This window comes from Colletotrichum paranaense (genome assembly GCF_030867605.1).
Source record: "Colletotrichum paranaense strain IMI 384185 chromosome Unknown Scaffold_2.1, whole genome shotgun sequence".
Taxonomy (NCBI): domain Eukaryota; kingdom Fungi; phylum Ascomycota; class Sordariomycetes; order Glomerellales; family Glomerellaceae; genus Colletotrichum; species Colletotrichum paranaense.
In genome coordinates this window covers 1,754,994-1,781,871 of record NW_026848960.1, presented here as the reverse complement: position 1 = coordinate 1,781,871, position 26,878 = coordinate 1,754,994, and the positions used below count along the sequence as shown (strand labels likewise).

At 51.0% G+C, this 26,878-nt stretch overlaps 8 protein-coding genes across 8 annotated transcripts; 6 read left to right on the top strand and 2 right to left on the bottom strand.

Moving 5' to 3' along the window:
• Positions 1-1,335: 1,335 nt before the first annotated feature.
• On the top strand, positions 1,336-3,283 carry CPAR01_02482 (PEP5; the record flags this gene model as incomplete). The annotated part of the gene is made up of 4 exons (XM_060486769.1): positions 1,336-1,560; positions 1,635-2,808; positions 2,878-3,138; positions 3,195-3,283. 4 exons carry the CDS (start codon positions 1,336-1,338, stop codon positions 3,281-3,283), a joined length of 1,749 nt encoding a protein of 582 aa, XP_060354097.1.
• A 2,955-nt stretch (positions 3,284-6,238) lies between these two features.
• Positions 6,239-7,620, top strand: CPAR01_02481 (uncharacterized protein; the record flags this gene model as incomplete). Its single annotated transcript, XM_060486768.1, has 6 exons — positions 6,239-6,385; positions 6,448-6,484; positions 6,544-6,611; positions 6,674-7,044; positions 7,105-7,172; positions 7,244-7,620. 6 exons carry the CDS (start codon positions 6,239-6,241, stop codon positions 7,618-7,620), a joined length of 1,068 nt encoding a protein of 355 aa, XP_060354096.1.
• Positions 7,621-8,038: 418 nt separating this feature from the next.
• On the bottom strand, positions 8,039-8,803 carry CPAR01_02480 (short-chain dehydrogenase/reductase SDR; the record flags this gene model as incomplete). Its single annotated transcript, XM_060486767.1, has 1 exon — positions 8,039-8,803. One exon carries the CDS (start codon positions 8,801-8,803, stop codon positions 8,039-8,041), a length of 765 nt encoding a protein of 254 aa, XP_060354095.1.
• Positions 8,804-10,146: 1,343 nt separating this feature from the next.
• On the top strand, positions 10,147-11,942 carry CPAR01_02479 (uncharacterized protein; the record flags this gene model as incomplete). Its single annotated transcript, XM_060486766.1, has 3 exons — positions 10,147-10,326; positions 10,389-11,180; positions 11,241-11,942. 3 exons carry the CDS (start codon positions 10,147-10,149, stop codon positions 11,940-11,942), a joined length of 1,674 nt encoding a protein of 557 aa, XP_060354094.1.
• Positions 11,943-12,635: 693 nt separating this feature from the next.
• Positions 12,636-13,814, top strand: CPAR01_02478 (short-chain dehydrogenase/reductase; the record flags this gene model as incomplete). Its single annotated transcript, XM_060486765.1, has 5 exons — positions 12,636-12,714; positions 12,774-12,874; positions 12,989-13,404; positions 13,460-13,512; positions 13,609-13,814. The coding sequence occupies 5 exons, from the start codon at positions 12,636-12,638 to the stop codon at positions 13,812-13,814; spliced, it is 855 nt and encodes a 284-aa protein (XP_060354093.1).
• Positions 13,815-14,994: 1,180 nt separating this feature from the next.
• On the top strand, positions 14,995-16,963 carry CPAR01_02477 (cytochrome P450 52A11; the record flags this gene model as incomplete). The annotated part of the gene is made up of 5 exons (XM_060486764.1): positions 14,995-15,184; positions 15,240-15,457; positions 15,559-15,745; positions 15,804-16,819; positions 16,889-16,963. The coding sequence occupies 5 exons, from the start codon at positions 14,995-14,997 to the stop codon at positions 16,961-16,963; spliced, it is 1,686 nt and encodes a 561-aa protein (XP_060354092.1).
• A 565-nt stretch (positions 16,964-17,528) lies between these two features.
• On the top strand, positions 17,529-20,918 carry CPAR01_02476 (vacuolar membrane protein; the record flags this gene model as incomplete). Its single annotated transcript, XM_060486763.1, has 6 exons — positions 17,529-17,699; positions 17,768-18,019; positions 18,075-18,194; positions 18,253-19,140; positions 19,193-19,528; positions 19,578-20,918. 6 exons carry the CDS (start codon positions 17,529-17,531, stop codon positions 20,916-20,918), a joined length of 3,108 nt encoding a protein of 1,035 aa, XP_060354091.1.
• A 1,543-nt stretch (positions 20,919-22,461) lies between these two features.
• Positions 22,462-26,465, bottom strand: CPAR01_02475 (uncharacterized protein; the record flags this gene model as incomplete). The annotated part of the gene is made up of 2 exons (XM_060486762.1): positions 22,462-26,008; positions 26,209-26,465. 2 exons carry the CDS (start codon positions 26,463-26,465, stop codon positions 22,462-22,464), a joined length of 3,804 nt encoding a protein of 1,267 aa, XP_060354090.1.
• Between the last annotated feature and the right edge of the window lie 413 nt (positions 26,466-26,878).

Sequence of the window (26,878 nt, the reverse complement as noted above, 5' to 3'; positions counted from 1 at the left end):
GAAGCGACAACTGGGGTTGCCTTTCACCGGGTAAGAGATGGTCGCACAGACGTTTGGAGACGTAGCGAGAAGTTCTATAGATTATATGTGTATGTAAAACGAAACGGTTCGTCTGAGGAGGAGAGAGGGAGTGAGATGCCAACGGCGCGTCTACGTCTCGACCGCGTGTGGGAATTGCGTAGGTTGGGTGATGGACCTACCTAGGCTTTGACCCCTTGGGTCTACGCACTAGACGATGCGGGCCGGAGTTAGCTTCGCAAGAGAACATGACCCTACGGATACTCGATTCTAAGTGTCCAGAGTCCGAAGTGTCTGTGGTGATGGAGATTGGTTCGGACTCTGTTCGGATCACGTTTCCATTTACAGATGACGATGCATCTTTCGACGGGGGCAGCGGTCCAACGTACCCATTACCTCCCAACGGAGCTCGGTCAAAAACACCAGATCCATGGGCCAGAGACGTCTCGATCGTGCCAGATGAAGGGAACCCTTGAGGTTCTTGACTGGGAATCTGGGAGCAGGTTGGACGATGAGCCAGGGCGAGGGGGACCGGTCGAACAGGTCCCAGTGAACAAGCAGCTGGTCCGAGTCTGTGCCGCAATTGGCGGGGCAAGTGTTACATTAGCAATGGAACGTCGACACGTACGCTCCTGTCATGATACATAGTATGGACTTTGGGCAATGGTGGGTGGGTGAGATTCTCAATGGACATATGCGCACATAGAGCAGCGTTTTTGGAGCCATTGACTGTGTAGATACACTATTGTGGAGTGGTACTTTTGGGACGGTTGGTTGGAAGTTCTTGCAGACGAGGAGGTCGTCTCCCAGGGGTCTTACTCGACAGGGAGTGATCCGGAAACAGGGGTCTTGCGCTCCGCTGAAGAGGGCGGCCAGGGTTCATGGGTTACAAGACCGGGTATCGTTTTGGTAGCTTCCGTGAGAATTGTAACCCTTGCGACTTATAGCTGGGATGGACGACGGGGTCATTGGATCCCCTGCTCTGAGCTGCCGCATGAGTTCTAACCTCCGATGTAGAGCAGAATGCAACAGCGGACGAGATGAGAGAAGATGATGAGGAGTTTGCCAGCAATCGTACGGGGTCGAGAAGCCCTTGTTCTGTGAAGACTTTGGTTGGTCAAGGGCGGGCATCGAGGATGGGCGGGACGTGGGAGGAGGATGTCTTTGATTATCAAGGAGACACAAGGGGAATAACATCCTGTGTTTTTTGGGTAGACTTTCTATTTTGATGTTTACGTTCTTCATCACCTCCTCTGTTTCCAGCCATTCATTCATTCCCGAATGTGTAAGTAGCCGAAGGCATCACAGACCGCCACGATGTCAACCACGAAGGATGTCATCACAGACAATATCCAGGAAACTGGATCAATGAGCGAAGCAAAAGCCCCCGCAGCTCCTCCGAGCAGTCGTGATGGACCCAAAGAGAGTATCGAAGGCTCCGATGAGCCGGTTCCTCACTTGCACGCAAAGACGTTTCTCACAGTCTTTGCCGTCTGCTTCATCTACTTTGCTCAACTCATCAACGTTGTCGGCGCCGGAGCTGTGAGTAGTTCACCATGATTCTGCCAAACTACCTATTAGAAACAGCTATGTCTAACTTGCATTCTCTCTACAAGCAAACCCAAAACATCGCCGCCGTACTGGGGGAGAGCGACAAGAGCGTCTGGCTAACCTCCACAATCGCCATCATGACAGTCGTCCTCTCCCCCATCGTCTCCCAGGCCGCAGACTACTGGGGCCGCCGCTGGTTCCTCATCGGCCTCACGGCCTGCGGCGTCGTCGGCTCCATCGTCGTAGCCCGCGCCTCCACGATGGGCATGGCCATCGCCGGCTTCACAATCACGGGCTGCTCCTACGGCGCCCAACCCCTCCTCCACGCCGTCGCCTCAGAGGTCCTACCCCGACGCTACCGCCCGTGGGCGCAAGCGGCCGATAATCTGTCGGCCGCAATGGGAGGCCTGGTGGCGCTCCTAGCTGGCGGCGCGCTCACGCGCAACGGCAACGCCGCGGGTGTGAGGAATTACTGGTACATGGCGACGGCCATCTACTTTGTCGCCACGGCCCTCGTCCTGGCGTTGTACAACCCACCAAGGACGGCAAATGAGACACGCTTCAGCGTCTCTGAGAAGCTTGCGAAGCTCGACTGGGTTGGGTACGCTCTCTTGTCCTCGGGCCTGGTGCTCTTCTGCATGGGCCTGTCATGGTCTCAGAACCCCTATCCCTGGACCGACGCGCACACTGTCGCGCCGTTCGTTGTCGGCTGCGCGCTCTGCATCGCTCTGGCCGTGTACGAGACGCGCTTCAAGAAGGACGGCATGTTCCACCACGGGCTCTTCAGGAATGGACGCAACTTCCCCATCGCGCTGGTCTGCGTCTTTGTTGAGGGTCTTGTCTTCTTCGCGGCCAACAATTACTTTGCTTTCCAAGTCGGCGTGCTCTATGAGACGGACTCGTTGCGCACCGGGCTCCGATATGGTGTTACTATGATTGTCTATGGCGTCTCGGCTGTCTTGGCTGGGTTATGGTGCTCGAAGACACGTAACGTCCGCTGGCCTACCGTCGTGGCGTTTGTGTCCATGATTATCTTCTTCGTGTGCATGGCTACGACTACACCGAGCACCTCCGACCCTGTCTGGGGCTACCCCGTGTTCTTGGGTATCGGGCTGGGTATCTGTTTGTGCACACTCGTCACGATTGCACAGCTATCTACTCCTCCGGAACTCATTGCCATCACCAGTGGTCTGATGATTGGCGTGAGATCTTTGGGCGGATCCATCGGTCTCGCAATTTGTAAGTTTCAGACCTCTGCACTGGAGGAGACGCGAGGAAAAAAAGCTTGCTAATAAGAGCTTTCAATAGACAACGCCATCATCACCGACCAGCTCTCGAGAATGCCTAGCAATATTGCTGCGGCTGTTCTGCCCCTTGGACTTCCTCAAACGTCTCTTGGACAATTTATTGGTCTCTTGGTCGCTCATGATAACGCTGCATTGAGTCAAGTTGAGGGAGTCACACTGGACATCATCCAGGCAGGTGCTGGTGCGCTTCTGCAAACTTACAGCCTTGGCTTCCGTTACGTTTGGATCGCTGCCGGCTCTATTACAGTTGTCGCTGCCATCGGTGAGTTCTATTCTACTTACCCACCTTGTTTCTCTCTAGTTAATCAATGGCTGCAGGTGCATTCTTCCTCGTTGAGCTTGAAAATGAGTTCAACATGCACATCGACGCTCCGGCTGAGAAGGAAGATGATTTGTACTCGAAGTAAACCTAGTGTCCTGATATTCGTGCTGATGTCCTGCTCCCAATTCGCCTAGAATGGAAACTCAAACTTAATCGGCAATTATGAACTAGAGAAGATTATAAAAATTGTAATAAGAAACTTGCTCTATCAACAAATTAGTTCACATTTGCTGTTCAACATGCTGCCTTAAGGCGTGCGGAGCGAACTCCGGACATTCGTCCGCACGCCATGTTGAATCAGACTCGAGAAAGTAACTATCAAAATGGTGCATGAGTCTTATGGCGTGCTCCTCTTGTTGGAAAGTGCTCCGTTGAGCTACTACACCATCTCTCGTGCAATATCGGTTACGCCTTTCCACCGAAACCTTGTCGATATCCTGCATCAAATTCTGCAGCGTATTGTTGAAGAGTTGTATTTCCCAGTTGCAACAGCTCAACTCCTGCAAATATCGTACGAGGTAGCATATCCAATGTTAGAGATGTGGATCATACTTGTTTTTTCTGTTGGTGGCAGTTTGAAGACACAGGGACCGGGGCCTTGTTGGTCGTAAACGGACTTTACATCGGGAAGTGGCCCCTCATAGCCGTAGGTAGCATTGTGGCTCCTTCAACCATGCCCAGTTCTTGGTGCAAGGGTGGCATGAATCATTGACACAGCCCTTTACGACTACGAATACCTATTCGTGCCCAAGACTCAAGGGGCCAGGCCGTTGCGTTTCCATCGGTATAAGGGTCGTCCGAACAGACAATGCCACACAGACTTCGAGATCTTGAACATGCCGACTGATTGGAAATCACATCTGGTTTCAATCATACGGCGGGCGTTCTCAGGAACGAGTGATCAGTGGATGGACAAGCCCGGACCAAGTGATGCCGAGGGCAGGGGACCCTCGCTAGTCGATTTTCATCTTCTGGGGAAGCCCAGATTTTAAAGTCTTGTTTTTTCTGCCCAGACTTGGCCGATCAACAAGACTGCTTCGACTTCAAGTCTTGATGTATCAGTGAAGATCGCACGTTAGACATCTGTTGGATTATTGATATGAAGCAAAATCACATCATGTATGATTGGAGTCCGAAAATTTGCGCGTAGAAGGTGTAGCATTCGTGATTCGGAAAACGAACCCCCCTTAGGGCCGAAGAAGTAGCTGGACGGGTCGCTGCAGGTTCAGACTAGGGCTCTTTCCCAGCCAGTGGGTATTTTGGTCGACCCTGGCCAGGATCGTATGAACTTCGCGAAAACACCAACCGAGTTGCGAAATTTGTCCCTTGCATCTCTTAACTTCGTTCACAGTCAAATGAGTAATACTCGCTTACACAACCCGTAATGAACAACCAAGACACAGATTAATACAACAGGTGTATACAATACAGTCTGAAGGGGGCATGAAGCCAACCAGCTTCAGAACAGAGAATCCTTCGGGCTCACCAGCATTATTTGTGCTGACTTCTGGGGTTTGAGAGATTATTCTCAACACCGACGCAACGAAGATTCATCGGACTTATACCGAGGGATCCATGCAGAATATGGTAAGTAAATGTGACATTCACAGAGCACGGATGGTTCCATCATGTGTCAGTGTGGCTTCGAGAGGTTTTTTACTACTTGCAGAAATGGAATCAGCTCCGACGCGATATGTCAAGTAGCCTCTACTATGGGCGGGATGCCCTGAGGTAGGTCAAAGGTGGGTACTTCTACGCCGTAACAGGGAGCACCGTGGCGTATCGTACATGTAGTAACGCTTAATAGATGCAGTTAAGAGGTAGATGTAGAATCTACACAGAGAGAGTACAAATTCCCTGGGCCTGAATGGCGATACCTCCCAAGATGTAAAATCAAGCCTTTGGGAATACAAATACTCTAATTCGCATTAGATGACTCCTCTCGTTAAATCTTGCCGTTAGATCGCGGGATACATGTACTGATTTTCAAGGTTCGGAAATGGACTCAAGTTACCATTGCAGGGTATCTCCCGAGAAGTATGACCACTTTCGGCGCCCTCGGGCGACGATAGCCCCGAAGATGCGAGCCCGGGTCGAAGGTCAGAATAACTCTCAGTAATACCCGAGTGTAAACGGCACAGTTCATAATGGTACCGGAGCTACCACATCGAGATCGAGATGTTCTTGACAGGGACCGCGTGGCATGAGCGGCAAGAGTCGGGGGCCAAGTCTGGACCGAGAATTACCCATACAGAAGAATGAAGTCGTCAAAGTCGAATGGGGACTTCTGGCACGCAATTCCCAATGTGAGATCGTTAGGTCGGCGTTATCAGAATTTACGTCCGCCGGAGGCTGGTAGAGCTTATACAGTGGCATTATAGCCCCTGAATGGCCCAGTTCTGATACTTCAAGTCTCCAATACCTTCCAGAAGCCCCAGATATCCGGATATAGAAACCTGATTTTCCTCCTTCTTTCACAAGCTGTCGCACCATCAAAGTCTTTGCTGGTGCCGAACCTGTTTACTGGGAAACGGTTAGCCAATTTCCTGGATGCCAAGGTAGGATACGTGGCGGGGATTTAAGAGTACTCCGTGGCTGTACGATCGTTGTATAGCCGTAAGAAGGAATGCTATCCCCTGAGGACCCCGGCGCGACTTGCCCTTGATGTTGCATGGGGCAGGCTCATCCTAGCTTCAGCCGGGGGACGATCCGGGCCCACAACCCGAACGACTTTCTTCAGGAATGAGACCCCCTTCGAGTGTTGGAATGCCCCCGTTCATGCAGACATCTCAGCCTGGAACAGATTCAAGTAATGGTAATATGATCGCGCTGTAACTGCGCAACTATTCGCGTGAGAATGACGGTACCTATTCAATATGATATCCTTCCTAAATGCTCTTCGCCGCGCGTGCCTCCGAAAATCCGCAGATTCTTCATGCTTCACATTCAAAGTTTCCTTTTCTTCATGTTTCTAGCTTTTTACAATCTTTCTGGTATTAGTTCATTACTCCTCTTGGCGCCGTGCGCGTAAGTTCTCAACATGGTTGCGGGACCCAATGTCTCCGTCTTCGTCACAAGCATAATATTCACAACTCTTTCTTTCGTCCTCGTTGGGCTGCGATTATACACGCGCATTGTGGTGGTGCAAAATGTTGGAATCGATGACTGGTTGATGCCTGCCGCATTGGTAAGCTCAGTTTACCAACTCTCAGGTGGAAACGGGATGGGAAAGCTGAGATCTTCAACTAGGCGGCCTCAATCGGCTTTTGCGTCGTTGTCATGCATCGTGAGTATTTTGATTAGGCACATGCTAACATCGAAGAAACGTTGCTCACAGCACCACAGAAATCAAGTATGGATTAGGTATGCCGATGTCTACCATCGCAGAAGATGACCTGGTCCGATTCTTCCAGGTAAGTTAGGAATTACAGATGAATGTAATCGGAGGATTGGTACTAATGTTTCACATCGGCAGTGTCTCTGGGCGACGATTCCGACCTACAATCTAGCTCTGTTGCTTTGCAAGCTATCGATCGTCTTCTCATACTTGCGCGTGTTCAAGATCCCGACAACACAGAAGATTTGCAAGACCATGCTGGCTGTGCTCGCGGTATACGGTGCCTGGACTGTCTTTGGATCAATCTTCATGTGTGTTCCCGTACAGGCCTTCTGGGGCGACGGCATGGGGAAGTGCATGAACCGCTTGGCTTTCTGGTTTTCCAACGCAGCTTTGAACATTCTCTCGGACATTATCATTTGTTGCATTCCCATACCACTGATCAAATCCCTGCAAATATCCAAGAAGCAGAAGATTGCGCTCATCATGGTCTTCGCCGTAGGAGGATTGTGAGTCTCTGTTTGGCAGACTTTCTTGATCTGGTCTATAACTGACAAATTCTACAACAGTGTTTGTGTGACTTCTATGATTCGGCTCTACTCTCTTTACGAGATTTCCGTATCTACCGACACATCACGTAAGACTGAACTTGGAGAGGATCCGGCATAAAGCAACTAGTATATCATCAGGCTAACACCACCCGAATAGGAGATGGAGTCCACATTGCAACATGGTCCGGCATAGAGATCAACGTCGCCATTGCCTGCGCCTCTGTCCCTGCACTCAAGCCACTCATAGTGAAGGCCTTCCCGAAACTGTTGGCGAGCACTCAGCGCAGTGGGTATCGATCAGGTAACGCTTACAGTGGGATGAATGCCGGAGACTCGCATCACATGCAGTCAATGCGGAGTCGGAAGGCTACCAAGACGAATACAAACATCGCCATTGAGACAAAAATAGAGATTGTCAGCCGCAACGGTAGCCAAGCCGATTTGGTACGACAAGGAGGTGGAAACGGCACCATGGTGGCTGAGTGTTATTCAACAGAAGAGAGACCGCCGGCTCAAGGTCGTGATATGGTTTGAAGAGAGTGAATCTGTAAAAGAGTATATCATCTCAGCGTCAGAGAAAAGCAGTGTTGTAGGGCCACAGACCAAGAGGCGACGGGACAACGTGTTCATAATGCTACATGTAATGGGAGTTCGAGAGTAGATCCGGTCCCTAGCAAGTTGCTGTAGATCATGTAACGGACTAACAGTGAATTTCTCAACATACCTAGTAGAAAACCATCACGGCGTCTGGGAATTGTGGAATACTTGGAACGCAACTTGATCTTATCAGGGAGGCCCAATATTAGAAACTGTCCGAAATGGAACTATAAGTAGATGACTTCCCAGGTGACACGCTTGCATTGTCAACCAGAATCTTTCAATAATGATTCTAGACGAGCTACAACTTTTACTTTAGAACAACATTCTCTCCCAAAACTTTTGACTTCCTTTCCTAGAAAGTCTCCTGTGCCGGCCTCATATCCAACTCATGCGTCCAGAGGGAGCTCGGCTGCTGTGACAACCAAAGATACAACTCTCCAACATCTTCCGCGCGCATCCGCTTGCCGGTCTTGGTGTTCTCGTTCTCTTCATCGATAATTCCGCCATTGGCAATAGCATGAACCACGTGTACACCAAACTTGCTGTGTTCCTTTGCAATAGCCTGGGCTACCATCCTCGCGGCTGCTCGAGATGCACCATAGGCAGCGTACTGCTGATTTGTACGCATGGCTCCCAAAGTGCCCGTGAAGATGATGGTGCCCTTCTTCGCACCCTCAGTATCGGAAAGAAGCGTCTGCCCTCCATTCTGTGCGTACATAAGCTTCAACGCTTCTTGCGCAAATACAACGCCTCCGGTTGTGAAGGTGCTCATGCTGTCATTGAAAGCTTCTGGCGTTTCTTCGAGGAATGGCTTCCTGCTCGAGTTCTTGACGTGGTATATGGCGAGCTTGAGCTTGAGATCTTTGAAGTCTGCATGATCTGCGATTTGTTGGAAAGTCCGCCGGAGGTTTTCGGGCTCAGTGTCTGTAGGAAAGGGGTGGAGTATGCCATTGGAAGACTTGCGTAGATCGGTCGCAAGATTCTGGAGATTTTCGGGGTTTCTGGCAAGTAGCGCAACTGCCAAGTTGCCATGTTGGGGGCTGGCTAGAATTCGAGCGATCCCTGCGCCGGAAGTAGGCCCTGCACCGATGATGATTGCGAGTCCTTTGGGCGCCATTGTGTAGTCAGTCTCAACTTTATGGTGGTGTCTTGAAGTACGGTTTGATGTTTCCAATATCTGATTCTGATTACATGGTCTTGAGTTAGACCATCAGCATACCTCCCATTTATATACTTACTCATACACAGCTCACTGAATTGATTACAGTGGTGCTGGCTGGACTTCCCATGGGAACGGACGTCATTGATCGTCCGGTCCGTGCCCAGGCCGTGCCCCGCGCCGACTTATAGTGGAATAAAGTGATAGAATTCGGGGATAAGACGTCACGATTTGCTCAAGACGCCTATGTCCGATTTAGTGGCTGCAACCTGCTGACCATGCTGACGGAGGCAGCTCTGGCTGACTAAATCATGCTTGATGTCTATCATTACCTTAGCTAACAGTCAACTGAATAAGTTCTGTGTGCATTTCTCTATTTGTCAATAGCAGGCGATCTGGCCTGGCGGATGCCACCCTGATACTTTGGACATGGACATACACGCTCTTATCATTGCAACGTGGTGCAAATATGTTTGTCGACTTGAGTCGTTTCTCCGGCCGGCCCTACCGAACTAATCCATCTTCAAGATCCAAAAAGCTAAAGTAAATATGAATGGTGCGAGCCAACAACAGAGCCACGCCTAGGGGAATTCAAATATAAGCTAGTTGAAGTATCTAGTAAACTCAAATTTGCATCGCCTTGACCGGAAGACTTACTAATAAGGATTCCAACATTGGCGATATGAGACTGAGCGCCTTTGGGATCACGTAAGTACTCTGAGAGAAATAGAGTCTTGAAAGAGGCATGTAGCTTTGAGACCAGGTCTGGTTGAGTTGCTCGAATTAAGGCGGCCATTTACATCTTCAAGCAGCCATTGAACGTAGGCCAGTCCCCGCGGCGTTATTGGGATGTCTGTCGAAGACCTCAAAGTCCGTCATTCAGCCGGGCAATGGCGTCATCTTTACCGGTGTAATCGAGAATGGGAGATTTGACGTGATTACGTTCTTCCTCCCATCATTGGCTGTTTTCTTTAGAAAATCCATACATCTTTGCAATCAAGGCTACGCTCAAGCAATGTTCACGTAGTTCGGGTACTCTGAACCCCTCTTGGCGCATGTTGCAGCACACGGAGCCAATCGTAATCCTCTTGACCAAGTCTCGCTGCATGGGTGCGAAAGACCTCTAGGATTTGAATATTGCGACATGGCGGGGTCGATGATTAATTTTTGTTTGTTATACACTAGAGAAGAAGGTCCTCAGGTGCTTCCCTTGAGATAACTTACATCGTCCACCTCAAATGTGAAGCAGAGCTCATATTTTGCATGATTCCATACGTTAGGTATAGTAACATTCAAGCACGATGACCGCAACAAACCCCTTCTCCCAAATAAATTTCACGAGGTTTTTAGGACAAGCTTTAATTCTATCTGTTCTTATTCTGGTCGGCTATCTACTACAAAATGAAATAAAGAGGCATCGAGGTAAAATCAAACATGTTCCTGGTCCTCTTGGGTGGCCTGTGGTTGGCAACCTTTTCCAGGTAACTGAACATTTATATACCATGAGTGATCGTTCTTGGAGAAAGTAACTGATACAACGCAGAACCAAGACCAAGTCCCAGCAGAAACATACCGAGTCTGGGCAAAGAAGTATGGGCCCGTGTTCCAGATACAGCTAGGAAATACCACGGCTGTTGTCGTCAACACTGTAGAGTCTGCCAAACAGCTATTTCTCGGACAACGCCATGCGATGAATTCTCGACCAACCTTCTATGTATTCCATGGAAAGGTCAGCAAAGCCGTTACAAGTATCGGCACCAGCCCATGGGACGACTCCTGTAAACGTCGCCGCAAGCTTGCAGCTGGGGCATTGAATCGTCCACGGGTAGAAAGCTACGCGCCTATCTTGAATTTGGAGGCACGGGAGTTTCTCAAAGACCTATACGAAGAATGCTGTGGTGGTTCGGTGGATCTCGACTTCCGTCCGGCTGTCAGGCGCTTTGCCCTCAATCTTAGCCTGACGCTCAACTATGGGACAAGAGCCTCCCATGTCAAGTCCCTGGAGGAAGATCCTCTATTTTCCGAGATAATTTATGTCGAATCCGAGATCTCAAAACTTCGCGACACAGGAAAGAACTACACTAACTACATACCCTTGCTGCGATACTGGGAGCCGATTGCTAGTGTGGTAGGTTTACAGTCCACACCGACGAATCACGCTGGGGACATTGGCCGTCGAAGATTGGAATACAACGACATACTCCTCAGCCGACTAAAAGACGAGATTGCTCGGGGTAAAGACAAGCCCTGCATTCAAGGCGCTGTTCTGAAAGACCCTGACTCGGCAACCCTTACGCGAGAGGAGTTGATCAGTGTGAGCCTCAGTATGATGGCAGTAAGTTCATCCTACAATTAAGCCGGAAGCTCATGATGGACTTGCCCTGACATATTCCAGGGCGCCGACTCGAACCAGCCTACCTTGGCTTGGGCTATTCTTCTACTTGCACACCGCCCTGATATTCAAGACAAAGCATATGCCGCCATCCAAGATGCTGGTGTTCTACAGCAATCATCCAACACATATGCTTCTACAAAGATTGACTACATAGATGCACTGACAAAAGAGATCTCGAGATACTTTGTCGTCTTGAAGCTCGCGCTACCGAAGGCGACATACGCTGATGCTACCTGGGAGTCCGCCACGATTCCGGCCAACACTCTGGTTTTCTTGAACAGCTGGTCATGCAACAGAGGTGACTTTGCCACAACTCAGATGAAGTGTCATATTAGACTGACCGCCAAGCCAGACCCTGACCTATTCAAGAAGCCCGAAGTATTCGCCCCTGAGCGTTGGCTTCCAGATGCACCGGATCAATACGCGCATCAATTCGCCTTCGGTATGGGGGGCAGAATGTGTGTAGCGTCTCATCTTGCACACAGTGCCTTATACACAGCCTTTTCGCACTTGATCGCCCGATTCAAGATCTTGCCTGCAGACGGTAAGGATTCTGTGGAGATCGATCCGATTAAAGGACTTGATGGCCTCTCGTTTGTTGCCAAACCGAAAGGTTTCCAGGCTAAGTTCGTTCCAAGAGATGGAGCACGATTGGAGGGTTGGTTGAAAAACCCTGATGAGTGCTTGTGCAAGTCTCCGTGAACTCTTCATTCTTGAAAAGAATAGATGCAGTCGGTGGCAGGCTTGTTTGTGTCCAACCAATTCAATATTGCTAGGACATGCTGATTCCATTTGGGCTTGGGGACTCCAGGTAAATTGTAAGTGGAAGTATCATTTACGGACGTCCGTGTTGAAGTCAAGTAGAATCATACGTATCAGCACCTCAGAGATGGTCTGAAGAAATTTGTGCGACTTGTCAGTGTAAACTGCCACCCATTCTATCGGCGCCACGCCTGTACATTTGCCTTAATATCTTGTAAAACCTACGTGAATGGTCCGATGCCTTGAGATTAATAAGGTGTCCCGGGAAATGCACGTAGAAGGACTAGAAGCATAGCTTGCCGTTTTCCCGACATACAAAAGCCTAATGTAAGCCCGGCGAACAGCTCTCCACTAATCAGGACCGCGCAACATCCGAACATCGGGGATCAGACTGCATGCAGTCAGCAGCCACTCGCAACTGATCATTGTGATGGATAACGGACTTGGTGCAGTATGTCGCCATAGGTCGTGCGGGCCATTCCACCGAACCCCGCCGGACACCATTAATTACTTAAACCACCGAGCTACACTATTCGGACATTTACAACACGGTTCTCGGCCCAATAACTCTATGCCCAGTCGCTAACTCACATCAATTTAACGGGAAACGGTTTACAATCTTTGTGTTTCAAGATGTCTTCTCCAAACCTCAACGCTGCCGACCTTTTCGGCGTCAAGGGCCTCATCGCCGTAGTCACGGGTGGGGGAACTGGTACGTCATTCATCAACCGCAGTAGCAACCCTCCAGTGTTTGCTTACAATTCGACATAGGTATCGGTCTCATGATTGCACAAGGTCTCGAGGTGAACGGGGCAATTGTATACATCATCGGCCGACGGCAAGAAGCTTTGGAACAGGCGGCAAAGACAGCTGTAAGTTTCTGCGAGAGCGTTGGGCTCAGCAGAGTCTATCACCCATACCGGTTATGCATGGCCCTTATGTTCGAGAGGTATCACGACTGATGTTGGCGCTCCAAATGTGAATAGAAAAACGGCAACATTCGCACCATCCAAGGTGATATCACCTCAAAGAGCGACCTCGAGCGAGCGGTCGCAGAGATCAAGGAGGCTCACGGATACGTCAACGTCGTCATCGCCAACTCAGGCATCGGCGGACCGGCTCTCAAGGGCTTGCCCCCTAACCCGACCATTGCTCAGTACCGCGACTTTGTCTTTGGCTGGGAGCAGAAGGACTTCACCGAGACCTTTGCTGTGAACGCTACCGGCGTGTTTTTCACGGTCGCAGCATTCCTGGAACTTCTCGATGAGGGTAACAAGCGCAGCAATTTCAAGCAAAGGAGCCAAGTCATCGCGACTAGCAGCATTGGCGCGTACAACCGCAACCCGATGGGCTTCGCTTATGGAGCGTCAAAGGCAGCTGTGGTGCACATGTTCAAGCAACTGTAAGCAGTCCTGAAAGAGTTACAAGAGCCGGCCTCGAAACTGACATCTATCAAGGAGTACCACGCTGGTCCCATTCAACATCCGCGCCAACGTAATTGCGCCTGGATGTAAGTCTACTTCCTTCCGACGCCACGTAGGGCACTCGTTTTGGCTCGGAGTCCATGGGGTGGGATCTTCAATCATCTACTAATCTCAATCTACAGTCTACCCGAGTGAGATGACAACGGCAACGGTCGAGGCCCACAAGGAGGGTTGGCCCAAGACTACCATTCCTGAAGAGAGGGCGGGAGACGTAGAAGATATGGCTGGCGCTGTGTTGTTCTTGGTCAGCAGGGCAGGCGCTTACACCAACGGCAATGTGCTCGTAACAGACGGTGGAAGGCTTGGAATCGTGCCGTCTAGCTACTGAGCGACTTGGAGTTGCAAGTGTGAATACTTGAGAGGCGTTAAACAAGAACTTTGATATAGTCTCAGTCCTTCGTTCTTTTGGTGATACACCTGAGATTGAAAGTTCTGTTTTGTGAATAAAATTGAAGCTTGTGGTCCATCGAGAGGTAACTGTGCCTCGGCTGTGGTCGAGAGAAAAACGAACTTTATCAAAACTTCAAAAGAACAGATGTCTAGCGCACAAAGAATAGCCTGGTTTGTGAGATAGGTCAAGGCCTACGCATGAAGAGACGCTAATTACGCTAATTCTTCTCTACACTTCAAGATATAATGGGCGACAGTGATCGCTCATCGTGAAAAGATGAAGTCTCAGATGTTGACCAGCCCAAGTCTCATGTTTCCGATGGCTCGTATTCGTGACATTCGGAAGAGCTCCTACAAGCGAAACCCAGGGGAAACGACACTATTTGAGTGTGAGAAATGCGGAGATCATAGCAGGCTGCCCCCGCTACTCCTGCACATCTGAACCGGGGTGATGTCACCCTAACGTGCCGCAAACACATGGATACAAGGGATGTAGCCAACCAGAACCGAGAAGTTTCGCGATCAGCGCCTCCAAGTACCGGGAAGGAGCAATTATCCATCCGGCATCTTCCCGCTATTCTAGGTTCTGACTGGAGTTCTTGGCTTCGGCTGGACAACCCTCCCGCAATGTCCCAATCCACGCGAACCACTGAGACATGAGATTGGCTACATTCTTCACCCATTTGGGGCGGACAACCTCGAACTCACAATCGCAAGCCAATGAAAGAACAACAAAGAAGTAGGCATCATGGGGGAGCTGAAAATCGGATGTGGACCACCTCTTCCCAATGTTTGTGTCTTAACCTAGCCAAGTACGTCCTGGAGGCAAGTGAGCAAACGAATCGGCGCGCTCCTACAGGCTACTGGTAAGTCGAGGCATCATAGCGCTGGTCGCGCTGGCGGCCACTGGGTTCCAGACTGAAAGGGTGGACTGGTCATCCATGCTCCTGCTGAAACGGAATCTACACATCCGATGCAGGCTGGTATGGGAACCATCACTCTTTATATCCATGACCACACCCAGTTGCCAGCTTTCAGCTACCTTTGAGGGCCTGCATCCGAACTTGCTTTGAATTTCTGGCAGAGCTTTGCTTGGGAGTCGAGAGTGGTATCTCATCATGTTAAGTCCTTTGTCAGTGGCGCTTTTGGCGCTACCGGCGCTTCTCTTGTACCTGTACTCTGCCCTTAGCTATCGCCGGCTGAAGCAATACGCCAACTTTCCTCAGCTGAAGCCTTCAATAGTATGGGGTCACCTCAAGGCCATAAACGAACACCACGTGAAGCGCAATGAGAAGGACTCTCAACTCGGTCCGTATTAGCGACGGGAGGTATGTGGTGCTGTGGGCTAATCTCAGTTTCGCAGATCCCACCATGGGAGATATGCTCGAGGAGATCGGTAACCCTCCCATCATGCTTCTAGACCTTCGTCCAGTCAGCCGGCCCCTACTGGTCATCCGAAGCCATGAGATCGCGGAGCAGGTATCAAGACAATCAAAGATGTGGCCCTACAGCGCACCGAAGTCCGACACCATGATGTATCTCACACCGCTGCTGGGCGAGAAGTCAATCGTAATGTCTCAAGTAAGAGGTTCCTTCGCATTTTTCACGTTTGTTCTCTTTTTACAGAATATGGACGCGAAAACATCCGTCAGAATATGATTTAATGTGGACTCTTCTCGCAGGGCTCCGGATGGAAAGACATGAGAAAGCATTTCAACCCTGGCTTCGCTCCCCAGCACCTCATGAGTCTGATGCCAGTAATTTTGGAAAAGACTCAGACCTTCCTCGCCAAACTCGACGAACTCGTCAGGACGGGTGAAGAGTTTGAGCTGGAGCCTTTGTGCACTAATCTTACTTTCGATATCATTGGTAAGTCTCATCAAGTTTCTGTAGTCAGAGCAGCATCTCACTAAGAATTAACAAACAGGTGCCGTGACGATGGATGTTGATCTTAACGCACAGCTTCCCGAGGACCAACAAATAGAGTTCATTAAGGGTTACAAGGAGTTTTTAACCTCATACAGGGAGGGCAGTGGTATACTGAAGTGGTGGGAGAACCCACAGCTGGGCAGGAAACGAAGGCGACTTGCCAAGTCTTGCAACGTCTTCCTCGAGGATGTCATTCGTCGCAAATTCAACGATGTGAAGCAGGACAAGGGGTCATCGAGCCGGAGTATTCTGGCTCTCAGCTTGAAAGACACACAAGTCTTGACACAGGATATCATCGACGGGACGAAGGATCAACTCAAAACCTTCATGTTCGCAGGGCACGACACCACCAGCATCCTTCTCCAATGGGCCTTTTACGAGTTATCAAGGACGCCTCGGGCAATGAAGAGCCTTCGGACTGAGCTAGAGAGCCTCTTCGGCCAGGACTTGAGCCCCGAAGTCGTCCGGGAAGCTCTACTCGCCAGGGGTGAGGAGATCACCCAGAAGATGACCTATACCTCGGCAGTCATTAAGGAGATTCTGCGCCTGTACCCACCAGCTGGGACCGCGCGCCTTTGCCCCCCGGGCGCGAACTTTCACTTGCAGTTACCAGACAACAGCAGCCTCTGCGTTGATGGGATGGTTCTGTACAACTGTGCCACTCTCATCCAGCGAGACCCTGACGTCTATGGAAGCACCAAAGACGATTTTGTACCCGAGCGATGGCTCGGGAATACGGACACGTCAATGGCGACGAATGACGACGAGAAGATGGGCATTGGCAAAGCTGGCGAGAACGAGATTCCTGCCGCCGCATGGAGACCTTTTGAGAGGGGTCCTAGGAACTGCATCGGACAGGAGCTTGCCAACATCGAGGCCAGGGTGATTTTGGCTAGTGTTGTGGGCAAGTATGTCTTTGAAAAGGTCGGTCTAGGGGAGGCTACGCTGGACGAGAAGGATCGTCCCATCATCAACGAAAAGGGGCAATACAGGTCCAATACACAGCTTTACAACGTAAGCCCTCCATTAGGATAAGTCCATTAGGAGGATCACCCACGAGCACGCCTCACTAACTTGTCGCAGACGAGACAAATTACTGCCCGGCCGGTTGACAATATGAGGGTCCGAGTGAAGCACCAGGCACTAACAGGAGCCTGAGATATTACGGAACCGTCGATAAGGTATAGAAATAGCTTGTTTTTCGTGTAAGCAGACACTGTCGGTCAAATACAGACTATCGAGGGGTCAGCTTGGTGTCAATCTGATGTTTTGCCAATGCCAAAACTACACACATCCAGTGGTTCAAGTTTGTTTGGTTAGAGAAATGTTCGTAAACTATGTGGCGTTTCCTCAACTTATGATTTGAGCTTCCAAGCGCCAGGCACCTCATCTTGATTTACAGAGCGTTGAATGGTCTACTATTTGACATTGAATTTGGATTACAAAATGGCGCTGAATCTCACTCATGACGCAACATGAAATTGGTTCATTTGAGCACTTCAGAGTGGAAATCAACTTGAAACTCTAAGCTTAGGTGTATGATGCGAAATCCCACTCAAGATATCTGACATGCTACATTGACATGAGCAAGACCTGATTAATGGCAGGGTTAGAAAGAAGTGTGGCTGGTGCATGCAAGAACGGCATATTTTCTGTGGCGCATGGCACAAGTAGTTAGGAAGCTTTGGTCCAGTAGGTTTGGGTTGCCACAGGCGGGTGGGTCATGCTCGGAGACCAGCGGCAGCGACAGCGACAGCTACCAAAGCTCCCCACAGCAGCGTCATTGGAGCGCGAGGCACCGACGTCAATCAACAACCGCCGTTGCGCTCACGCTTGTCGACCTTGCCTTTCTCTCAACTTGCTGTCGCTAGGAGATGTAGCCATGGCCTTTCAGGTTTGTTTGCAAATTCCCCCTCAATGTGCTCTCTGCGATCCGACGTCCGCTAACCACCTGCACTGAAGTGGAAGGCATTCGACTTCTTCGACGTCAGCCAGGTCCGGCTCGCCGATGAGGAGACCCGAGTCTTCTTCGAGAGCAACGAGATCGCTAGTGTTTGCTCCGGTTCCGACAGTCTATTCCTCGGTAGCTACGATGGATACGTTCGAATTGTCGGTTCGAGTTGGAAGGTGGTGAAGAGCTTCCAGGCTCACGAGCTCGGGACGATCACACACATGCGCCAGATCGAGGGGACAAGCCTGCTTGTTACTGTCGCTGTAGGTGGACGCAACAATCATGGGATGACGAGAATGGAAACTGACATCTCAGCAGGAAGACCTCAGCAGTGAGCCGGTGTTGAAGATCTGGGCTCTGGATAAGCTGGTGAAGAAGACCAATATGCCGACTTGTTTAAGCACTTTGCAGATCAACAATGGCAGGAAGCAATTTCCGGTAAGGGAGAACTCGAGCGCATATTTTCAAAGCATCAACTAATCACTTTCTCATCCAGATCTCGGCTATCGATGTTCTCGACAACCTTACCCAAGTAGCAGTCGGTTTCGCGAACGGCACGGTGACCCTGATCCGAGGCGACTTGATCAACGACCTGGGGGCGAAACAAAGGACGGTGCACGACTCAGAAGAACCTATTACAGGCGTGGAGCTCATGACGGATTCCCAAGATGTCACGACCCTATTCATCTCAACAACAGCCCGAATTCTGAAGCTTGGGATTTCGAGAAGGGGCCATAGCTCCCCGCCCAAGACTGTGGAAGACATGGGATGTCACGTTGACTGTATGACGGTTGACAAGAAGACAGGAGACGTGGTAGTCGCCCGAGAGGATGCCATCTACACCTACACCTTGGAAGGCAGAGGAGCGCCGCGTGCGTACGAATCGCCGAAAAGACTAGTTTCGATCTACCAGGATTACGTTGCACTGGTATGCCCACCATCGGCTTCCACCACCGACAAAGACAACGACACTATGCGTCGACGCTTTGGAGGTGGAGGTGGAGCAGCGGATGCGCTCTTCAACGCATCAACGTTCATTCTTCTCGAGCCAGACCTTAGAGTGCTCAGCCACACACAATCTCTGATCTCGCCATTCAAAGCCATCTTCCAAATCTGGGGTGATCTGTTCGTTCTCACACAAGATGGCAAGGTAAACCGATACCATGAAAAGTCACTGCAACAGCGCCTCGAAATGCTGTACCAGCGCAACATGTACCCCTTGGCTATTGAACTGGCACAAAAGTCACGGCTGGATGCGACACAGCAGAGCGGTATCTTCCGACGCTTTGGCGACCATCTGTATCAAAAAGCTGATTACGACGGTGCCATGGCCCAATACATCAAGGCGATCGATACTACTGAACCATCACAGGTCATCAGAAAGGTAAGCTTCCACATCCAGAAGAAATAGAGCGCAGGAAGACTAATAATCATAGTTCCTCGATACACAAAGGATACACAACCTGATACAGTATCTTGAGCAGCTACATGAGCATCGCAAGGCAACGTCTGACCACACAACATTACTTTTGAACTGCTATGCGAAGCTCAAAGATATCGACAAGTTGGAGGCATTTATCAAATCACCCGGTGATTTAAAGTTTGACCTCGAGACTGCAATCACTATGTGTAGGCAAGGAGGCTACTTCGAACAAGCTGCATATCTTGCCAAGAAGCACGGCGAAATCGAACTGGTCGTGGACATCTTGATAGAAGACTCCAAATTGTACAACGAGGCTCTCGATTTTATATGGCATCAAGACCCGGAAGTGGTGAGTTCCATACTTCTCCAGTATTTGAACAATTCTGATATTTCATTAGGCATTCCCTTGCCTCAAGAAGTATGCCAGAGTTCTTATCGAGAACTGTCCAAAGGATGCGACCACAGTCTTCGTGGACTACTACACTGGCAAGTACCGTCCGAGGCTACACTTTGTACCGATTGAGGACAACGGAGAGGCTGTTGTAGCCGGCGGCATGGTGGCCGGTGCAGCAAGTGCCGTCCAGAACCTTTCCAACTTTTTACCTCTGCCATACATGAACACATCTTCTCTTCAAAGCCCATCCACACCGGGCAATGGAACAGCCATCAACGGCGATGCTCAGATCATCTTGAATCCCGACGACATTCCTGCGCCGAAATACACCCCACCGCCTCCAAGGACTGCTTTCTCATCCTTCATCGACCACCCAGACGAGTTCATTGTTTTCCTGGAGGCATGCCTAGAAGACACAGGTCTTAAGGAAAGCGACAGGACAGATTTGTACACCACACTCTTTGAGATGTACCTACACAAGTCAAATGAGAAGAAAGGGGAGCAGCATCGAGAAGAGTGGGAGAACAAGGCGAAGAAGCTCATCGAAGGAGAAGACATTCCGATGGAGAGTTCCAATGTCCTGTTGCTTTCGCACCTTTCTGACTTCAAGGACGGCACAACCTTGGTCAAGGAGCAATCCGGTTTACTCTTTGACATTTTCCGATCGTACACCTCAGCCAAAGATACCCGCGGAGCCATCAAAGCCCTTCGAAAGTATGGCCCCGAAGAACCGCAACTATACCCTGCAGCCCTGGCATACCTGACTTCCGACCCCCGAATTCTCCGGGAAGCCGGATCAGAAGAGCTTTCTGCCGTCCTCAACAAAATCGACAAGGACGGCCTCATGGCACCGTTGCAGGTCATCCAGACGCTGGTCGGCCAGTCCGGCTCCTCAGGCGGCGTCGCGACAATGGGCATGATCAAGCCTTACCTCCACGAGACGATTGAGCGCGAGCGCAAGGAGATCGCCGCCAACCGGCGCCGCATCTCGGCCTTCCGCAGCGAGACAGAACAGAAGCGGGCCGAGCTCGCCGACCTCGGCTCCAAGCCGGCCGTGTTCCAGTCGACGCGCTGCGCCGTCTGCACGGCACCCCTCGACCTGCCCGCTGTGCACTTCCTCTGCAAGCACAGCTTCCACCAGCGGTGCCTCCGCACCGAGGGCGAGTGTCCGCAGTGCGCCAACGATAACGCGACGATCCGCGCGCTGCGCAAGACGCAGATTGAGACGGCGGGGAAGCATGAGCTGTTCAAGGCCGAGTTGGAGCGCAGCGAGGATCGGTTCGCGACGGTGGCGGAGTGGTTTGGTCGCGGCGTCATGGGGGCGCCTAATGCTGACACTGCGTAGGTGGGCCTTCCCTTTCCAAGGATTGGGCTGCTGTGGAAGGAGGTTTGCTCGGGGTTTGAAGGGAAGGCGTGTTTCTAATTGTGGACTTGAGGGGACTGACTACTCGCGGTTCATCTCAAGTTGGTTGTCTTGGGGAGTTAGGCCAGGCTGTGGTGGTGGTGGGGTGTTGGTGGAGAGGGAGCGATGAGCACATTGAGGACAAGAAGATCGAACTACTCTGTTTGTATCGCGTAATTACCGTCATCTTCATAAGGTAGTGCCCTTTCTCTATGGGGTAGACTCGCTAGTCACAAATACCAGATTCCCCATTAGCTTGAAGGATTTTGACGCGGGTTGTTTGTTTAGTGACGTGGATTGCAGTAGTATGAGTGGCAATTTGGAAGCCACCGTGAGGTAGTCTGCCAGGTAGAGAGCATTTTGATGGTCTGGGTTTTGGCCACCCATGACAAGATTTTTGTCATGCTGGTTTTTACTACAACTTGTTCTGATTCTCGGGTACAATAAAGTATTCCCATATGGACTGCCTCAACTACCGATGACATTTCGACGCAGCTCGTCAGGATACCTAGGCGCAAACGTACACATACAAAGAGAGTACAGGGACAGTCTCCAAATCAGAGCACTCGTCTTTTTACAACGTGAGGAAATGGAGAAAATGTGTTCATCGCTTCTACTCATTCATAGACGAATCTTCCTATCACTTCTCTTTTGCTATCTGTGGTCGGATTTGGGGTGTGTACATGCAAGATTTCCTCCACAAACAAAGGCGCGGGAAAATAAGAAGCGCTGTTCCGTCTGGGCGATAGACCCGGTCCCAGATGATCAACCTCCCGCCTCCGCTATTACAAACACAACCTCCTCCCGAAACCTCGCTGCCGATGCTAGATAAAGAAAAAAGTGTTCAAACTTCATGGGATGTGGAAATGATGACCAGGCATGACTATAGACCCCTATCCAAGTCGGACTTGCCCCGTTGCCCTCAACTTCCACTGAAGACAAATGAAAAGCATAGAGGAAGAGTCTAATCGTCGATGCATCCTCCTCTGTCCCATAACCCAAAAGCCTCCCCTGATGGCAGATTTCCCCCAACCTGCCTCCCTTCGTAGTCCCCTCCGTCATTTCTCCTCCATTCGTAGCCGCATGTCGTCGTCCAAGTCTGCTCTGATAATGCATCCGCCAACCACAGTGGCACGTGAAAGAGAGAAAAGCGTCAAAGCAAAAGACTGCCACCATTGCAATTCTTCTCTATATGGAAAGGAAGCGCGCTCGAGTCGAAACTGGCAGCAGAAATGCGCCAGCAGGAGATGTGCAATCTGATTGCATGCTGTTCTTGGGATATGCTTTAAGCAAGAAAATGGATTGTGTTCAAGGAGTTGAACACGCAGGCGGAAAACTCAAAAAGTCCACCGATTGTGTTTGAATGTTGTGCCAAAAAAGACCATCCCGAATCCATTGTACAGGTTGGAAAATGTATGAGTCGAGTTGGGTGCTTAAAATTATGAGCGCGAGCTAGGCAGGTAGTAGCGTGCTAAGCACGTTAAAGTCAGTCGGCGGAGGTGATGACCTCTTCGCCAATGGCAACTTTCTTGGCTGTCTCTGTACTAGCAATGCTCGCATTTGTGTCACGTCGCCTTGCCCCGAAAGGTATTCGTTCGACGTGAGTATTGGTTGTAGATTTCTTCTTAGTCTTCGCCATCAAAAGACCCTCATCACTATCACTATCGTCATCATCGTCCTCTTGTGGACGCATATCGGGACTGTGGTGGATGAGAGGCGGGCTTCTGTAGACTGGGCTGCGTGTGATGCGAAGCGGGATCGGGCCGGCATTAAATGACGCATTGTGTGTCTCGAATCGTCCTTGTTGCTCGAATTGTTCCAATGGAAATCCGGCCATGGGCTCCTTAAGGTATGCTGGAGGTGTCAGGGAATCTGTCGTTTCGAGTAAACCAGGCTTGTTGATAACAGCAGGCTCCACGGGCTCAGCATCGGATACCGAGCTGGCACCGCTGAGAAGAGCGGGAAGCGACGGATCAGATTGGAAGGCAAGCATCTCCTCTTTCGTGTGGTGGTTGACAGACGAGACGGGACTGGCTATTTCGCTGGGATTCGTAATAGGAGAAGCCAGGCCACCGATGGATGTCGAGCGGGAGGACTTTTCAGTCTCCATCGTGTCCTCACGAGATGGAGGTGGCGGCGTGCCAAATCGCTCGTCATCGGGCGAGAGAGGGCAAGGTACTTCGGTTGGATCGATCACGGCAATGTCTGACCTGACGTCGTCCGGAGCTTGTTGAATAAGACTTTCTGCGATTTGCTTGCGCTGCATCTCGCTTTTTGCGCGGGCGAACGACTCAGGAGTTGACGTATTGTATGTGCGCGGTGGTGGCGTTCTTGCCTCGGGTATATCCCGCACACTTTCGATCCTATGTGCTGTCTGCGGTCTCTCCTCTAGGTCGGCCGTGAGGCGCTGAGTCTCGTAGATGTTTGAGTCCGATTGTGGCTGGCCATGCTGGTAGCCGGTGACAGACCGAGACGAAAAGAACAGTGGTGAAGCTAAGGCGCTGGTGGCCTGCTTCGCCTTACCCAAGTCCACCGATCGCATAGCTCGAGGCTTGCCAGGAAGGCTAGGCATCCTATGAAGGGTACCAGGTACACTCGCCGTGGTGACGCTCACTTGTGCAGGGGCGCGCTTATCTTGGTCTCTGAACACGCCACGCTCTGCTGAGCGTGCACGGAGAGCTTCCTCTGTCAAGGCGTCGTATCCACGTGTTTGTCGCATTTCCTTAGACGGATCGTCCAGTGTGGAGTCACCGGAAAAAGGTGTAGGAGGTTGTGTCCTGACCTCGGGTAATCCAGCTGTAAGCGTCAAAAAGCTATTGCCATTCGATGGGCTTTGCGAGTATCTCTGAAAAGGCTTGTAAAATGACGCTGTCCCAGGAATTGTTGACTGATCTGAAGGCGATGCCGTGCCACTGTTCGTCCTCGAGTCGCTGTAGCTGTTCTGAATGGCATGTAAAAGGGCAGCTCCTTGGCCCTTGACGGGTTGAGCGATAGCCGTAGCGAGAGGGTCGTAGGGAGACTCGTAGGGAGAGACTGTCTCGCTGTGGACAAGAGGATGGTCAGAGCCGCCAAAAGCAAAGTCTTTGACGTTGGAAAAATAGTCTTCGCTCTTGAGACTCTTTCTGCGTGCTTCTCTCGAGTGTGGCGTGGGCGGTACATTGAACATGCTGTCTCCAGCCGAGCTGGCAGCACTGCTGGCAGCTCTCCGCCTTGACCGGCTATCGCTTCGATCCCCTAAAGGGTGCATCAACTTCCCAACTGCTTTTTTCACGGTAGATCGTGCGCGTTCCAAGAAGGCAATGGGCACGACAGCGCGGGCCGCCTCCTTGTCGTTAACCTGGACTCGCCTGCCCGAAGTCTTGGCTGGGTCAGTCTCAGCCAACCACGCTTCCACATCTGGAATTCCTTTCGCAACCCAGGCATGGGTCTTAATATCCTTCAGACGAATTCGTTTGTCCGGGTTTTTAGTAAACATGTTTCGCAGAAGGTCCTGCAAAATGGGGTCGATGTTCTCGTAGGCAAGTTCGTTGTCGTCCCTGTAGGGAGGTCCGTTATGCCGCTTAAAGAGAGATTCAGAGTTAGGAGGGGTAGAAGGGTCCACTGCCCTGAGGCGTTTTTGGGGAATGAAGACATCCTCAGTGGCAATTTTTCGAAACATCTGCCACTCATCTTCGGCCTGGAAAGGAATACGTCCGTAGATGAGGCAGTAGAGGGTTACGCCAAGTGACCAAATATCGATCATTTCGGAAATTTTCGGTTGTTCCATGCGGTCCGCGTCGGTGTAGCACAGTTCAGGTGCAAAGAATGCCGGGGTGCCAACTGTCTTGGCTAACTCAAGATCATCGTCGAAATCTTGTGCTTCGGATTCTGAGACCGTCTCATCGTCGGCCTCGCCTTCTCGGATGGGACGGCCAAAGTACGAAACACCGAAGTCGGAGATCTTGACGCGGTGATCTTTGGTCCACAGTAGATTGGCAGGCTTGATATCCCTGTGTACGACACCTTGGTAATGCAGGTACTCCAGGCCTAAGACAGTGTCTCGGAAAGTCGTTCTTGCCTGGTCGATGGTAAAGCAAGGAACGTAGGAAAAGTCTTCAGCGAAAGGGTCGTGCATCCGAGTGTTCCAGTCGACCGAGGACATGTGCGAAATGATGGAATCGGCCATGCTGGGTGAACGACCTCGAAAGGCCGCGTCTTCCATGTAAGCGCCATACATAGTGCCATCGAGTGCGGTAGCTGAGCCTGGGTTGCTGGTCTGTAGCGGGCCTGGCGTCTCGATGTCCTCAGTGTCGTCGATGGCTTCCTGGTCAAAAACGGTGTCGCGAATTGACTTCACAGACTGAGACCGCGATGGCGCTCGAGATGTAGCCCGGGATGCCTGCAGCGAATTGGGTTGTGATCCTTCGCCTCCGAAAAAGTCCAATGCTCCTAGGTCGTCCCTTGAGGGGACGCGGGATTGCGATCCACAACTCGCGTCGTCAGAAATACCGTGCTCGATACTCCAAAACTCATGGGTGTTCATGTTGGCTCGAGACATCTTTTCCCGCTTTTGCTCCCGGATCTTGTACCTCTCCTCCATTATCTTTTCGTAATGCTCCTCCTCTGGGGTCAGCGGCTGACCTCTGCTTTCTCTCTCGATGCGACGACGCTCGTGGTGGCAGATGTGCGGTAATCCCTTTTTTCTCCAGACAACCTCGCCTAGCTCCACGTGTTCGAGAATCAGGTAGATCTTTTTCAATTCCGGATCGTCGATAATCTCCAGCAGCGAGACGACGTTGGGATGCCTCATCTTCTTGAGGATGGCGATCTCTCTCATCGTCTTTTCCTGCGGGGACATGGCCATGACCTTGCCGAGTCGCCGTCTCTTAGAATACCGTGGAATGATCTTGATAGCCACATTTTCGCCCGTCTCGAGATTTCGGGCGAGTTTGACCTTTCCGTGCACACCTCTGCCAATTTCTTCGATGACTTCATACTGGTTGATGAGCTTGCGGCCGGTAATGCTGTCGGAGTCAATCAAGGCTTTATGTGTCCTGGTCACCGATATAGTTAGCTTATCAAATAGTCATCCCCTTGTCGCGGGGCCTGCGGCTGGCCCCCGCTGTCAATTACGTAGTCACGAAACCGCCTCACTGATAGAGAGCCGTCGATGTCGATTCACACAAAGGCTTTATTTGAGAGAAGGCGCGGCCACAGCATAGTATAGCAGAGAGGGAAAAAAAGCTGTACTTACTCTCTGACTTTGTGGTTCTGGAGCGGGTGAAGGTAGGGACTGCTGGTCTCGACGTTTGGAGTGTTTGAGTCGGACGAGGCATGGATCGGAAAGTTCATTTTCGGACGCGGGTTTGAGGGACTGAAAAGTCCCGGAGAGGTCATTGGCGTGCTAGCGGAAGACCTCAAGGGTAGGGCATTGGAAGTGGGCGGCACAAGGGCCAGCAGATGAGGGTTGTGAGAGTTCCTCTGATGAGGAAGAGGCTGTTGTGGGTCCATAGTATTCGTGAAAGCGCTCAGGTTCGACTGGTCGTGAAAGTCCCAGTCGGCGACTCGACATAATGAGGGGCGTGGGAGAACGAAGAACGGGGCTCGCACGGCGGCCGAGAAAAAAGATCGCAACGACGGTTCGGGTTTTAGATTGCCATCATGATAGGAGCGGTTCGATTGTGTAGTGTAGGTGTAGATTTGGGTTGGGTGACTGGAAATGAGGTCGAGGAAGGATGTCTGGATCGTAGCGAGCCTGCAGTGACAGAGCGAAGGTTTGGACGAGAAGTTGGGTCGTTGTAGTGCGAGGGAGGAGGTTGGTTCGCAGATTTCGTTGTCGGGAAGTCGAAATAGTCGTCGGAAGAGTCGCTAGCAGAAAGGCAAAGTGCTGAGGCAAGACGCAGGCGGGACGCAAGATGAAGTAG